The sequence below is a fragment of the Callorhinus ursinus genome, unplaced genomic scaffold (assembly GCF_003265705.2).
Source record: "Callorhinus ursinus isolate GAN/ISIS: 27379988/994484 unplaced genomic scaffold, GSC_fseal_2.0 scaffold1, whole genome shotgun sequence".
Taxonomy (NCBI): Eukaryota; Metazoa; Chordata; class Mammalia; order Carnivora; family Otariidae; genus Callorhinus; species Callorhinus ursinus.
Window position 1 is genome coordinate 120,326,821 of NW_027397063.1, and position 12,071 is coordinate 120,338,891.

General features: G+C 43.1%; 1 protein-coding gene across 7 annotated transcripts in view; it reads right to left on the bottom strand.

The window, feature by feature from the left end:
* The window catches only part of NEK11 (NIMA related kinase 11), a 240,963-nt gene that overhangs the window by 87,161 nt on the left and 141,731 nt on the right, over positions 1-12,071 (bottom strand). For 5 of the 7 annotated variants that reach the window (XM_073900204.1, XM_073900190.1, XM_025882286.2 and 2 more), the window contains exon 12: positions 3,748-3,908. In XM_073900204.1, the coding sequence (XP_073756305.1) occupies positions 3,748-3,908 (161 nt within the window). Of the gene's footprint in view, positions 1-850; positions 949-3,747; positions 3,909-7,832; positions 7,904-12,071 lie in introns of those variants that run through there. The other 2 variants (XM_073900199.1, XM_073900223.1) reach the window with 2 other exon arrangements.

The following is a 12,071-nucleotide window of genomic DNA, read 5'->3' on the forward strand; positions in this document are numbered from 1 at the left end:
TCCTTGGTAGACTCTCAGGCCTCGCCTAGCCTGTCTACCCCTGTGGCATCATTCCAAGGAGATCATCCTGCTTTTCCTAATGCTTCGTGGTGCAGAGGGAATTTCAAAACCCACTAGAGGATTTGGTAAAAGCTTCAGAATTAGCTGGAAAACATGGGCCTCGGCAGCCCTCTGTCTTGGCAAGAACAAACACCATGGTCCTAAGAGCCTTCTTAAAACAAGTATTGCTGAAAGCCACATTCTTTAAACAACAGAGCCTTTTCCGAGGGAGTTCTGTGTGAAGTCATTTTGGTCTACCTAGTGTGTGTATTCCTGGTGCACACGGGACATTGATTTGTCTTGCAGAGGAAAATGATGGTCAAGGCAGCAAGGGAAAACCTAAGGGTCTCTGAACACACCCATCAATCTGCAGCCCTAAAGCATGGCCACTAGAGCAAAAACACTTTTCAGTGACAGGTCCCCCAAATACTGTTGAAAACCCTCTTACGATGACAGCTATAAACTCCATTCTCCTGAGATCTAAGAGGCCGGTTCTGATTCAGTGACCACAGCCTTCACATAGTAGCTATCAACAATATGATAATGGCTTGTGATGAAGGTGTTGCCGATGTTCGGCTTACTGCAGCAGAGAAGCAATGAACGATCAACGGCAATTAGGTGCTTAATAAAACCACTTTGGAGACGCTGCTGCTGAAAAGATTGTCACAGGTGGCACAAGAGACTCAGCAATCAATCCCAATGAAGTCCATGGCTGTTTTTCTTTTTGAAAGCACTTCCTCCATCAAATACAGACTATGTGACTTTTGCTCCATCTGAAGGAAGGGGAATCAACTTTCATCTGATTACTCACAGAAAAGCCACGGGTACAATGATCACTGAAGTAGACCCCGGACACACTTGGGTCAAGGGCAAGACTGGGGAGAGGTAAGAGGAAATCCCAGTGATAACCTAGAAAGGGAAGAGCAGACACCCATCACAACTGCACACTCCCCGCCTTTGGGGCGGGGAAAATGATATCAAATTACTAGGAAAAACAAATGGGATTGTAGTTACTTATCTCTCTACAGATTACTCAGTTGAGCTTTCCACTCCTGTTTCTATTATACCAAGTTCACTCTCGCTTGATATACCTTTTGTACCAGAAAGAACACTGGTTGGTGAGCATGATAGACCCAGGCCTGAGCATGGTTCTGAGCCTTCCCTAGCTGTGTGGCCACGGGCAACCTACCTCTCTCAGAGACTCGGTTTCCTCATCTGGAAAACAGAAATAAGAATAACTACCCGACAGGGTTTTGTGAGACAAAATACCCACATGGGTGTGAGAGGCCTCAGCATCTTGTCCCAACAGATTTAAAATCAACTCACAAAGCCTAGCCTGTATCCATTTCTCTGCCCCCGTGGCACCATTCCAAAAAGATCACTCTGCTTGTCCTCATGCTTCACTGTGCAGAGAAAATTTCAGCTATCATATCACATGTGACAGATGCATGGCCCAGAGAGCAAAACTGCTGTCCTATATTTATCATTGGCCCTAAGAAATAAAAACGAGGGATTTTTTTTAATACTACAGTTGTGAAATCTCACATTAACGTTAAAGAGTTTGGGAAGTATCATAAAAAATCCACAAGATGGGGTGCCTGGGTGGTTTGGTCAGTGGGGCATCCGACTCAGTTTTGGCTCAGGTCATGAGATCAAGCCCTGCACTGGGCTCTGCACTCAGCAGGGAGTCTGCTTGAGAGTCTCTCTCTCCTTCGTTCCTCTCCCAGCTTATGCGTGTGCTCTCTCTAAAATAAATAAATAAATCTTTAAAAAAAACCCCACAAGATGGCTGGGTAACATCATCATCATCATCATAATTAACATCTCATTAATTACTTTATTAAATTCTAGACACTATTTTAAGTACCTTACATTGATTACTTCATTTAATCCCCAGACTACTCTATGAGGTAGGAACCATTATTCTCCCATTTTACAGATTAGAAAACTGAGGCACAGTGAAATTTAGTAACTTGTACAAGGTCACACAACCTGCAAGTAACAAAGTCTAGTCTTGTATACAGGCATTTTGATTTCCAACCCTGTGTTCCTACAAGTATGCCAAAGACGGGACTTCCAGAGTGGCTGGCAAAGTTCTATTTCCTGACCTGAGTGATGTTTGCTGTATATTTTATTCATGTGGTTTTCTGAATCAGTTTTAATCTATTAAAAATAAAAAGTAATAATACTAGTAGCTAAAATTTTGTCACTTGATGCTTTGGGCAAAAATGGATGTGTTTTGCAATCACAGGCGCAAAATGATGGTTCTGCAATATTGTAATATTTGTCTCATGGGGCACCTGGCTGGCTCAGTTGGAAGAGCATGGTGTGACTCTTGATCTTGGGGTCATTAGTTCGAGCCCCATGTTGGGTGTAGAAATTATTTAAATAAATAAAACTTAAAAAAAAAATTTTGTCTCAGATGTTTAGGACCCTGGCACAGAAGGAAATGGAAATTGTATTTTTAATGTGTGGTAGGAGGTGCTGTTGTTCACCAGAGTCCAGGGGAAATGGGGAAATGGTATAAGGGAAGCATTTTTATTTTGGCATGCTGAATCACTCTCTGCCTTGACTCAATACTCAATATTCTTCTCAACATTCATTTACTTCTCCCTTCACATACCTGTCTCCTCTTCCTCTCTCCTTTTCTCTTCTTAACCTCATAGCCACGCCCTCCTAGTGCCCTTCTCCTTGTCTCTTTCTCCTTTTCTTATAGAGAACCCGAAAACATTTCTTATTGGTTTTATTCATTGAATATTATGATGTACTGCTTAGTCTTCATTAAAAATTGAATGAATTGTTTCATTTTCCCCCATATTTTCCCAGAGATATATAGAAATAAAAATTGTTGACTAGATTGTAGACAAACTTCAATTAATCCTCCTGAATTAAGTTTACATTGACACAGGTACCCCTTGATTGACTTCTGTTTTCCTAGCTTAATGGTTAATACAAAACTTTTGTACCTTAAGAAATTTTAGGACTGGAAAGGTTACCATGTTATGGCCTAAGAGGAAAACGAAGTTTGTGAGCATAAGTAGCCCAAAGCAATCTTACTCCTTAAATACCTCTTGTTTTTTTTTTCTCTCCTATAGACGCCCAGCAAAGAAATCATATGCCAGGACTGTTTCTTAGCCTGTGACCCAGATAGGGATTAATCTTGCTATTGTAAAAGAGATCTATGCCAAGGACCTACATTCAGAGACTCCAGCGCTGTATGTAAGGATGGGCCCGCAAAGGCTGGGTGTGGCCAGAAAGATCATGCCCTAAATCCAGAATCTCTGGGCCTCATTCCCAGAACTAATTTGTGCACTAGGACATGACCCAAAAAATCTGATTACTGGGCAGAAAAGTATATTTTTAAAAATCTCCTTCTCTCTGCTAAAGAGACACTTGCATTCTTTATTTAACAGCTGAATCTAGGGTGCTCCTCAGTGTAGCATGTATCATCTTCCCACTTGAATAAGTACTGGTACTCCAGCCCTTTCCTCATCAACACAGTCCACACCAGAATCTCAGAACTCCATGGGGCCCTGCCTGCCCCTGGCACCTTGGAAATAAAGACCCAGCACATGGGGCCTTTATAACAAGCCCTAGTCCCCCACCCCACTTCAAGTTCTAAGACTTCCTTGACTCTCTCTTTGGGAAGTCACAGCCCGATCAGGACCTCACACAGTTCTACTACATCGGCTGGGAAGCAGCATATACCTGTTGGAATGTTCTGTAAGAAGGCCGGGATCCCTCATCCTTGACCTCTTCCCCTGGGGCTGAGAACACTATTTCTTCTTCCTCCTCCTCACTGTCTTCAGAACAGGAATCAAAGGCATCAGCATAATACTTTTCAGCCACAAGCGGGTCTTCTGGGATCTCTGAAATAAAGAATAAACAACAATCGGGTCCTACCAGTCATTAAATTATAATGAGTCTAGGACCCCCCCCATATTTTCCCAGAGATGTATATGTTTGCACTGACAAAGCTTTCATGGAGTGTAGAGCTGAATCTCAGCTTCCTGAAAGTATCTGGTTGACTTTAATAAATACTCAGAAAAATTAAACCAGTAGAAGAAAGGAGGGATAACTCTATTTGCAACCATATTTTGAAGGTGGAAGGATAAAACGATGAAACAAGAAGAAATGATCTCCTTTAAAGTCTCTACATTCAGGGACACCTGGGTGGCTCAGTTGGTTAAGCGACTGCCTTCAGTTCAGGTCATGATCCCGGAGTCCCAGGATCGAGTCCCACATCGGGCTCCCTGCCTGGCAGGGAGTCTGCTTCTCCCTCTGACCCTCCCCCATCTCACGCTCTCTCTCTCTCTCATTCTCGCTCAAATAAATAAATAAAAATCTTTAAAGTCTTTACATTCACAGGCATGAATCCTTATTACAAATGAGGGGATTTAGGAGCAAATGCCAGATGAGATGCCTTGGCTGTGGGACCCTATTACACACCCACATTAAACTTTTGCAGAGGCAGTTGGAATGGAACTCTGTCAGCACTCTTCCCGGTTCTTTCTTTTTTAAAGAAAGTATGAGTGGTGAGACCAGGCAAGATGGGTAGGATATATAGCAATGGCATTTGGGCGAGCTGAGGAAAACATTATGGTTCTTTCCCAACAGACTATGAAGGCTTTTGAGATGGAGTTCACTCTGGGACCCTGCTTACTCACCTCTATATGTGGCATTTATTTATTTATTTTTTTAAGATTTTATTTATTTGTGAGAGAGAGAGAAAGAGCATGCACAAGCAGGGGGAGCTGCAGACAGAGGGAGAAGCAGGCTCCCCATTGAGCAAGGAGCCTGATACGGGACTCGATCCCAGGACCCTGAGATCATGACCTGAGCTGAAGGCAGACCCTTAACCAACTGAGCCACCCAGGTGCCCCTATTTTTTTTAAAGGAAAGACCACCCACTTAAGTTGATGCCAAGAAGTGGCTAAGTCATTTGATGCAATGTTATTACTAATTAAAAGTGTAATTGGTGCTTATAATGGTTTCTAGCCAAGAAAGGCCAAGAATGGATCACAAAAAAACACAGCGATATCAACCCCAATTTACTAATGAAGGCCTAGAAACAGGGAAATACCGTTGGGGAGAGGAGTGAATTACAGAGTGAGACCCCACCACATTAAAACCATGGGCATAGGGTAACCTAGCAGGGCAGGTAGCTATGAAGATTCTGTAATAGGATTCTTACGAAAGCTTTGTCTATAGGCAAACTTTATAAAACGTTCACTCAATTTCCACATCTGTAAAAATGGACTTTTCGTTAACTGAATTCAGAATCCTCCAGAAGTAAGATACTTAGCAGGCTACTTTAAAATCTTTGCTCCCTATGGTTTCCCATAAAACACAAGAAGCAGTGCCATGGCATCAAAATTAGCTCAAAAGACAAAAATAACATATACTCAAAACTGCCTTTGCCAGTTCCTTAGGAAGGAGCATATTGGGCATTTCGGTAACTCCAGCACAGCCTGTTTTTCCCTTCAGATCACTGGTTTTCAGTTGAGCAGCAGATGAAATAGATTATTTATATATAGGGGTCACGTTTTGTAAAAATCTTTATTGAACTCACACTCAGAATGGCTCAAGGATCACAGCAAGAGAAGTTTGTGAAAACTAACGTCAACCGAGAAGATAATTCAAGTCTCTAGTGTTGTCCTCAAGTAGGGAAGGGCATCTGCTGGCTGAATGGAATGGTCGACAGGACCACGTGACTTCCTGCGTCTCTTCCTCCCCCCGCCCTGCCGTGTCTCTCTCTTTCTTGTCCATTTTCTACCCCCCTTCCCACTCCCTCCTATTTCCTCTTCCTTTCCCAGAGGCTCTCTGTCTCTTTGACAGTTATTCATTCGTTTACTTATTCCCTATTTTCTCCTTCTTTCCCTCTATTCCTCCTCTCCTCCTCCTTTAGCCAGAATATTTGCTTTCAAATTTGACTGTGACACAATAAGAAATATCATTTCCATTTTGTTGTTCAGCACACAGAAATGTGCTTGTATTTGTGTATGAATATAAATATATTTATAGTTGAAATGAAAGTTTCATGCATCAAGATTTATCCATACTTAAACATGACACATTCTGGTCTTCCACATTCTATTCAATTTTTTTTTTACAATGCTAGTTGCAACTTGTTAAACTGATTTCTCAACACACAATCTGAAAAACACCTGCTGAGAATGCTGGCTTTAGAATCCAAAAGACCTGCATTTAAATCGAGGCTCTAATATCAGCTCTATAACAGGCATTATTTAAACTTCCTGTACTTCAGTTTTCTCATCTGTAAAATGGAGATGATCATAGCCATCTCTTAGGATTGTTGTGAACATTAAATACTATAATGGATACAAAGCACTGTGTACATGGTAGGCATCAAATAGATGTCAGTTACTAACATGTAACACAAAACTCTGTATATGTTTTGCCCATAATGCACAACACCAGGAAGAAATATAAATATTAGACAATCACAGATATATACCAAGTTTAATTTTATACACACACACAAAATAGAATCGCTTCTCAAAATCCACAGCATACCCATTTCAAATGGGCACTAAGGCAGCGGGCCAAATCATACAGACAAACCGTTCTCTTGATAAATACTGAGCCCCACCTCCCATAACATGGCTCCTACGCACAAGTCTTAGTCTCAGAGGAAAGACTCTGTCTCACCAGGGATCCCCTCCCCCAAAGGAGAGGAAGGAAAGAAATGGTGGGGGGTGGGGGGGGAGTGCCACTCTGGCACTTATGCCTCAGTCAGGAAACAGACTGGGATGAATCCACCTCCAGTATTTCTTAAACAAGCACCACTATCTTGGTGCAGCTCAAAAAAGAGTTCATTTTCAAAAGGAAAAGTCAAAAGAAATCTAAGTCTGCTCAAACTGTGTTTGTCAAGCTATGTGTTTTTTGTACGTGGGCCCAACTGGGAGCCTTGTTAGGCTAAGGCTCATTTCTCCTGTCATTGAGGGAAAATGGTCTGTGATAAATAGCTTTAATTTCCTCGCACCCTGAAGTCAGCCTCATAACAGATGCGCTGGAGCGGCATTCCAGATCTCTACTAGGCTGGGTGGGCAGCGACAGTGTGTTTATGAAGGAATCCAATTATGGCTGCCTCAGCCTGGGTACGGTTGCTGCAGATCCACGACAGAGAAAAAGAGAAGCAATCACCCTGTTCCATGAAAAGGATGCTGTTTGCCAGACCCTTCAATTAAGACCTTAATAGGGGCACCTGGGTGGCTCAGTCAGTTGAGCCAGCGACTCTTGGTTTCGGCTCAGGTCATGATCTCAGGGTCGTGAGATCAAGCCCTGAGCCGGGCTCCAAGCTCAGCATGGAGTCTGCTTGAGATTCTCTCCCTCCCCTCTGCCCTTCCCCCTGCTAGTGCTCTCCCCCACTCAAATAAATAAATAAATAAATAAATAAAATCATTAAAAATAAAAAAGACCCAAATAAACCCCTTTCTCTAAGACTTCAGTGAGCATCAGGACCACTTGCAGGGATTGTTATAACACAGATCACTAGGCCCCACCCAGTTGCTGATTCAGTAGATCTGGGTCGAGGCCTGAAAATGTGCATTTCAAACAGGTTGCCAGGGGATGCTGGTGCTGCTGGTCTGGGGCCACAACATCCAAACTACTGTTCTAGGATGTCACCAGTTCAAATAAAAGTACTATCATATATTATTACATAGATGTACTATAATAAAATACATAAGACTATAATATCTCTACATCTTCCAAGCCTATATATTACAGACCCCCAAAATGAAGAAATAAACCTTACCTTAGAAGAGTGCAAACTGTTGTGCCATTAGTTTCTCAACTACTCACAATTTCTGCGAAGTTTTAGGGTGCTATTCCCATTTTACTGACGGGGAAGAAGAAAGCTATGATGAGCAGCCCAAAGTTACAGCACTTCATAGTTTGCAAAAGCACATTCATGTCCATTATTCCATTTAATCATTGCAACAGTTATTCAAGTTAGACCAGGACAATGATTTTATCTCATTTTTCAGATCATGAAAATGAGATTCAGACAGGCTAATAATCAACCGAAAGCCACATAGCTGTATGCAGGGTGGACACTAGATTAGAACACAAATAACCTGAATCCTATCTTTTTCCCATTGAATGGTGCTATTTCATGGTTAGCTAGGGATTTTCATGTTTGCTAGTAAAACCAGGTCATGGATAAAAGTCATGATAGTCTTCCCCCACCACTCTGAAAGATGTTGGACAGGAAGGGATAGACTTTTGACTTCTGAGATGGGAAAACTAAAACTTATTCATCCTGGTGAACTGTCTGAAAGGAGCTGGGAATAGTGAATGCCAGGGGCCCTCCCTTAGATTTAGCCCAACTGTCACTCCCCTCGACCTCAGATGTGCTTGAACTACAGTGTACATTGGGATCCCCCTGGAGGCCTGTTCAAACAGATTCCTGGCCCCATGCCCAGTGGTTCAGATGCAGTGGTCTGGGGGGGTGGGCAGGATGGCGAGAGTCTATATGATGCTGCGGCCAGTCTGGCAACACACTTTGAGAACTACTGTTCGACCTCCTAGGACCTTCAAGGAGAAAATGACATACAAGCACAACTGTTTAATGAGCCATTCCCCCATACTTCGCCTATTATTGTGCCAGCTCTTCAAACTTCTAAAATGATCAGAAAAATGCATTAAAAATTTTTTTAAAAGAGGCAATAAAACCAGAATTTTGCCTAAAGTCAAAACCAAGTTTCCTTTAAAGGAGCTTAGTTATGTAGCAGGAATACCTCAGCCTGTGCACCTGCCATCATCCTGAATGATTCTAACCATTCTGTATGCCTTGAGCAGATGCATGCCATGAGCTTAGCACAGTGGTTTTCAAAGGGTAAGAAGAGCAGTAAGAACATCAGCAGGGATCTTTTTTTTAAATTTTTTTATTGTTATATTAATCACCATACATTACATCATTAGTTTTGGATGTAATGTTCCATGATTCATTGTGCATAACACCCAGTGCTCCATGCAGAACGTACCCTCTTTAATACCCATCACCAGGCTAACCCATCCCCCCACCCCCCTCCTCTCTAGAACCCTCAGTTTGTTTTCAGAGTCCATCGTCTCTCATGGTTCGTCTCCCCCTCTGATTTCCCCCCCTTCATTCTTCCCCTCCTGCTATCTTCTTTTTTTTTTCTTAACATATATTGCATTATTTGTTTCAGAGGTAGAGATATGTGATTTAACAGTCTTGCACAATTCACAGCGCTCACCATAGCACATACCCTCCCCAGTGTCTATCACCCAGCCACCCCATCCCTCCCACCCCCCACCACTCCAGCAACCCTCAGTGTGTTTCCTGAGATTAGGAATTCCTCATATCAGTGAGGTCATCATCAGCTGGGATCTCACAGAAAAGCAAATTCTCAGGCCTCGCAGACTTACTGAATCGGAAACTGAGGTGAGGGTCTGGCAATCTGCATTTAGCAAGCCCTCCAGGGGGACCCTGACGCATGCCCAGTTTAAGAGCCACAGTTCAGCACAACGCCTGGCCCTACTGTCGGCTCAAAGCCCGTCCTGTTCCCATGGTTTCTGCCACCCACGGCTCAAAGCACACACGCCAAACTTCTTGTCGACTCAATGAACGCTTACGTGTCTAAAAGATAAGGACTTTCAAACCACCACATAGTATCTCATGTAAAAAATTCCCCAACCTTTATTTTGGGGAGGGCCGGGCAAAGGGGGCAGGGAATATCAAGATTATTTTCCCTAAGACCCCCCTTTCTCTCCTCTCTCACAGACTTTGAACTTGTATCTCGGATGGAATCGTAACTTGGAACAGTAAAAAATGTCTTCTTCATACCAACATCTGCAGCTCTCTCAGTCCAGGGTCCACAGCGTGTGATGGCAGTCACTGGAAGGCCGTGGTTTTCTCCAGGCGCCCAGACCCTGCTCCAGCTGCAAGCCTCTCTTTGCACATCTAATAATAGTATCAGAACTGATTGGTGACCAAGTGACTTGTGATTTGGGAAATCCAACAGATGCACTCACACTTTTCTGCCCCTTCTCCTATGAAGTCAGCAATATCCACAGGACACTTTTTAAAATGGTTCTCACTGTGCCCACCATCTGGGGGAAAGTGTTTCCTCACAAAGAGAGGATGCTCTCTATTTCAGCTGTGGCAGGGCTGGCTAGGGCTGAGGAGGGACATCATGGCAGGCAAATGCCCAGAGATGCCCTTCTTTATTTTTCCTTTCCTTTCTAGTTTTCCGAAGTGGGCAATGGCTTTATTATGGCCCAGAAAATATTGAATAAAAGCTATAGTAAGAACAAACTGATCTATTGTTAGATCTTGATGTGGCCTCTAAAGACCATGTTCTCCCATTATAAATTGGGAGCAGCGGTGCTCAGAATGACAATAGTTATTACACTGACAAGGCAGTTCTCAGAATTTCTTATTTTCCTAAAAATGGCACTTGTGGGTGTGAAAAAGATTGCCTTAATCCATTTTTTAATGAAAACATTTTAAATAAAGACATCATCTCATATGTAGAAGAAACCTATGATTAATATGCTACACCATTCCCCAAACTACTGGGTGAGAGAATGTCTGGAGAAGGCCCTCAGATGCAGACACTGTCAATGCTGAGCTGCCTCAGTTTCCCCAGGGAGTGCTGTCTTGTGTAAGGTGGGGACAAGTTGGGATAAAAAACACAGAAACTGAAGCCCAAGTTAACTGGTGATGTCTGCTGCTTCTGAGGAAGGCTGCCTCCCACCAGGAGTGGGGATAAGGAGTAGAGATTAAGGAGATAAGCCGTAGGGTCAGCCTGAGGTTCAAATCTGGCCTCTCTTGTGTATGGGCTGTGTGACCCTGGGCAGCCTCCGTCACTTCTCTGCTCGGTTTTCTAATTTGTAAGTGGGTGGAGTGAATAGTACGGATGTGCCATCCAAAGCTCCTTACCAGACACATTTGGGCACACTCATGCTCCAGCTGACGTGAGTGTTGGCTGCTTGGGCCGCCACAACAAAATGCCACAGACTGGGAGTCTTAAACAACAAATACGCATTTTCTCATAGTTCTGGAAGCTAGAAGTCCGAGATCAGGGTGTCGGCAGGTCTGGTTTCCCCACTGGTGCTCCTGGTGTTTGTCAGTATCGTAGTCTCCTCTTCTTGCAGAGGTACCGGTGAGATAGGATTGGGGCCCATCCTAACAGTCTCATTTTACATTAGTCACCTCCTTAAAGGTCCTATCTCCAAATATAGTCACATTATGAGGTACTGGAGGTTAGGGTTCAATATATGAATTTTAGGGGAACACAACGGCTAACAGGGCACAAATGTCCCCTTCTCCAGACAATCGCTCTCAGATCAAAGAATTTCCTTATCAAAGAAGTTACATGTTCCCTCCACAGTGGAGTGTAGTCCTGGCCAATGACTGAATGACTGAAGGTGGAGCCAGCCCCCTGGTATCACTCCTGCTCCAAAGTGGGATCGGGCTCCTGCTGCTGCCCTGTCTAGACATACCCACCCCCCCCAACCCAAGAGCTCTCTCTCAATAAAACACATGAACCAGAATAACCATCTCAGGCTCCACATCTAAGGAGCCCAACCAAAGACTTGGGGATATTATAATAATAATATGTTAACTCATGGCTAAACACACAATTTTACAAAAGATAAGTGATGTTATGCAATTATGTAAACACCTCTTAAAGGAAAACAGATGTCAGCAAGGTCATATTTTTTTATATTATATATTTAATCCTCAAGACTTTCTAGAGAACAATAGAGCCCACACCTATGGACACTGCTCAAGTGAGTCATTTGTCAGATACCAATTATATCTCAGACAGCTCAATTTTTTATCTCTTGAGGTCTAATCTATTCGCCCTGCTCTGAGTTTTCTTAAAACACTCTATCTACCATAGTGTCCGGAACATAGTAAGTGCTTAGTAAATGACCGGTAGTGTTCCCTTAGCAGGTAGAAAATGTTAGTTTTCTTCATAGCTCTCATACCAAACGTAAGTACCATTTGTTCCAATTTTAGCACCATGCTCCTG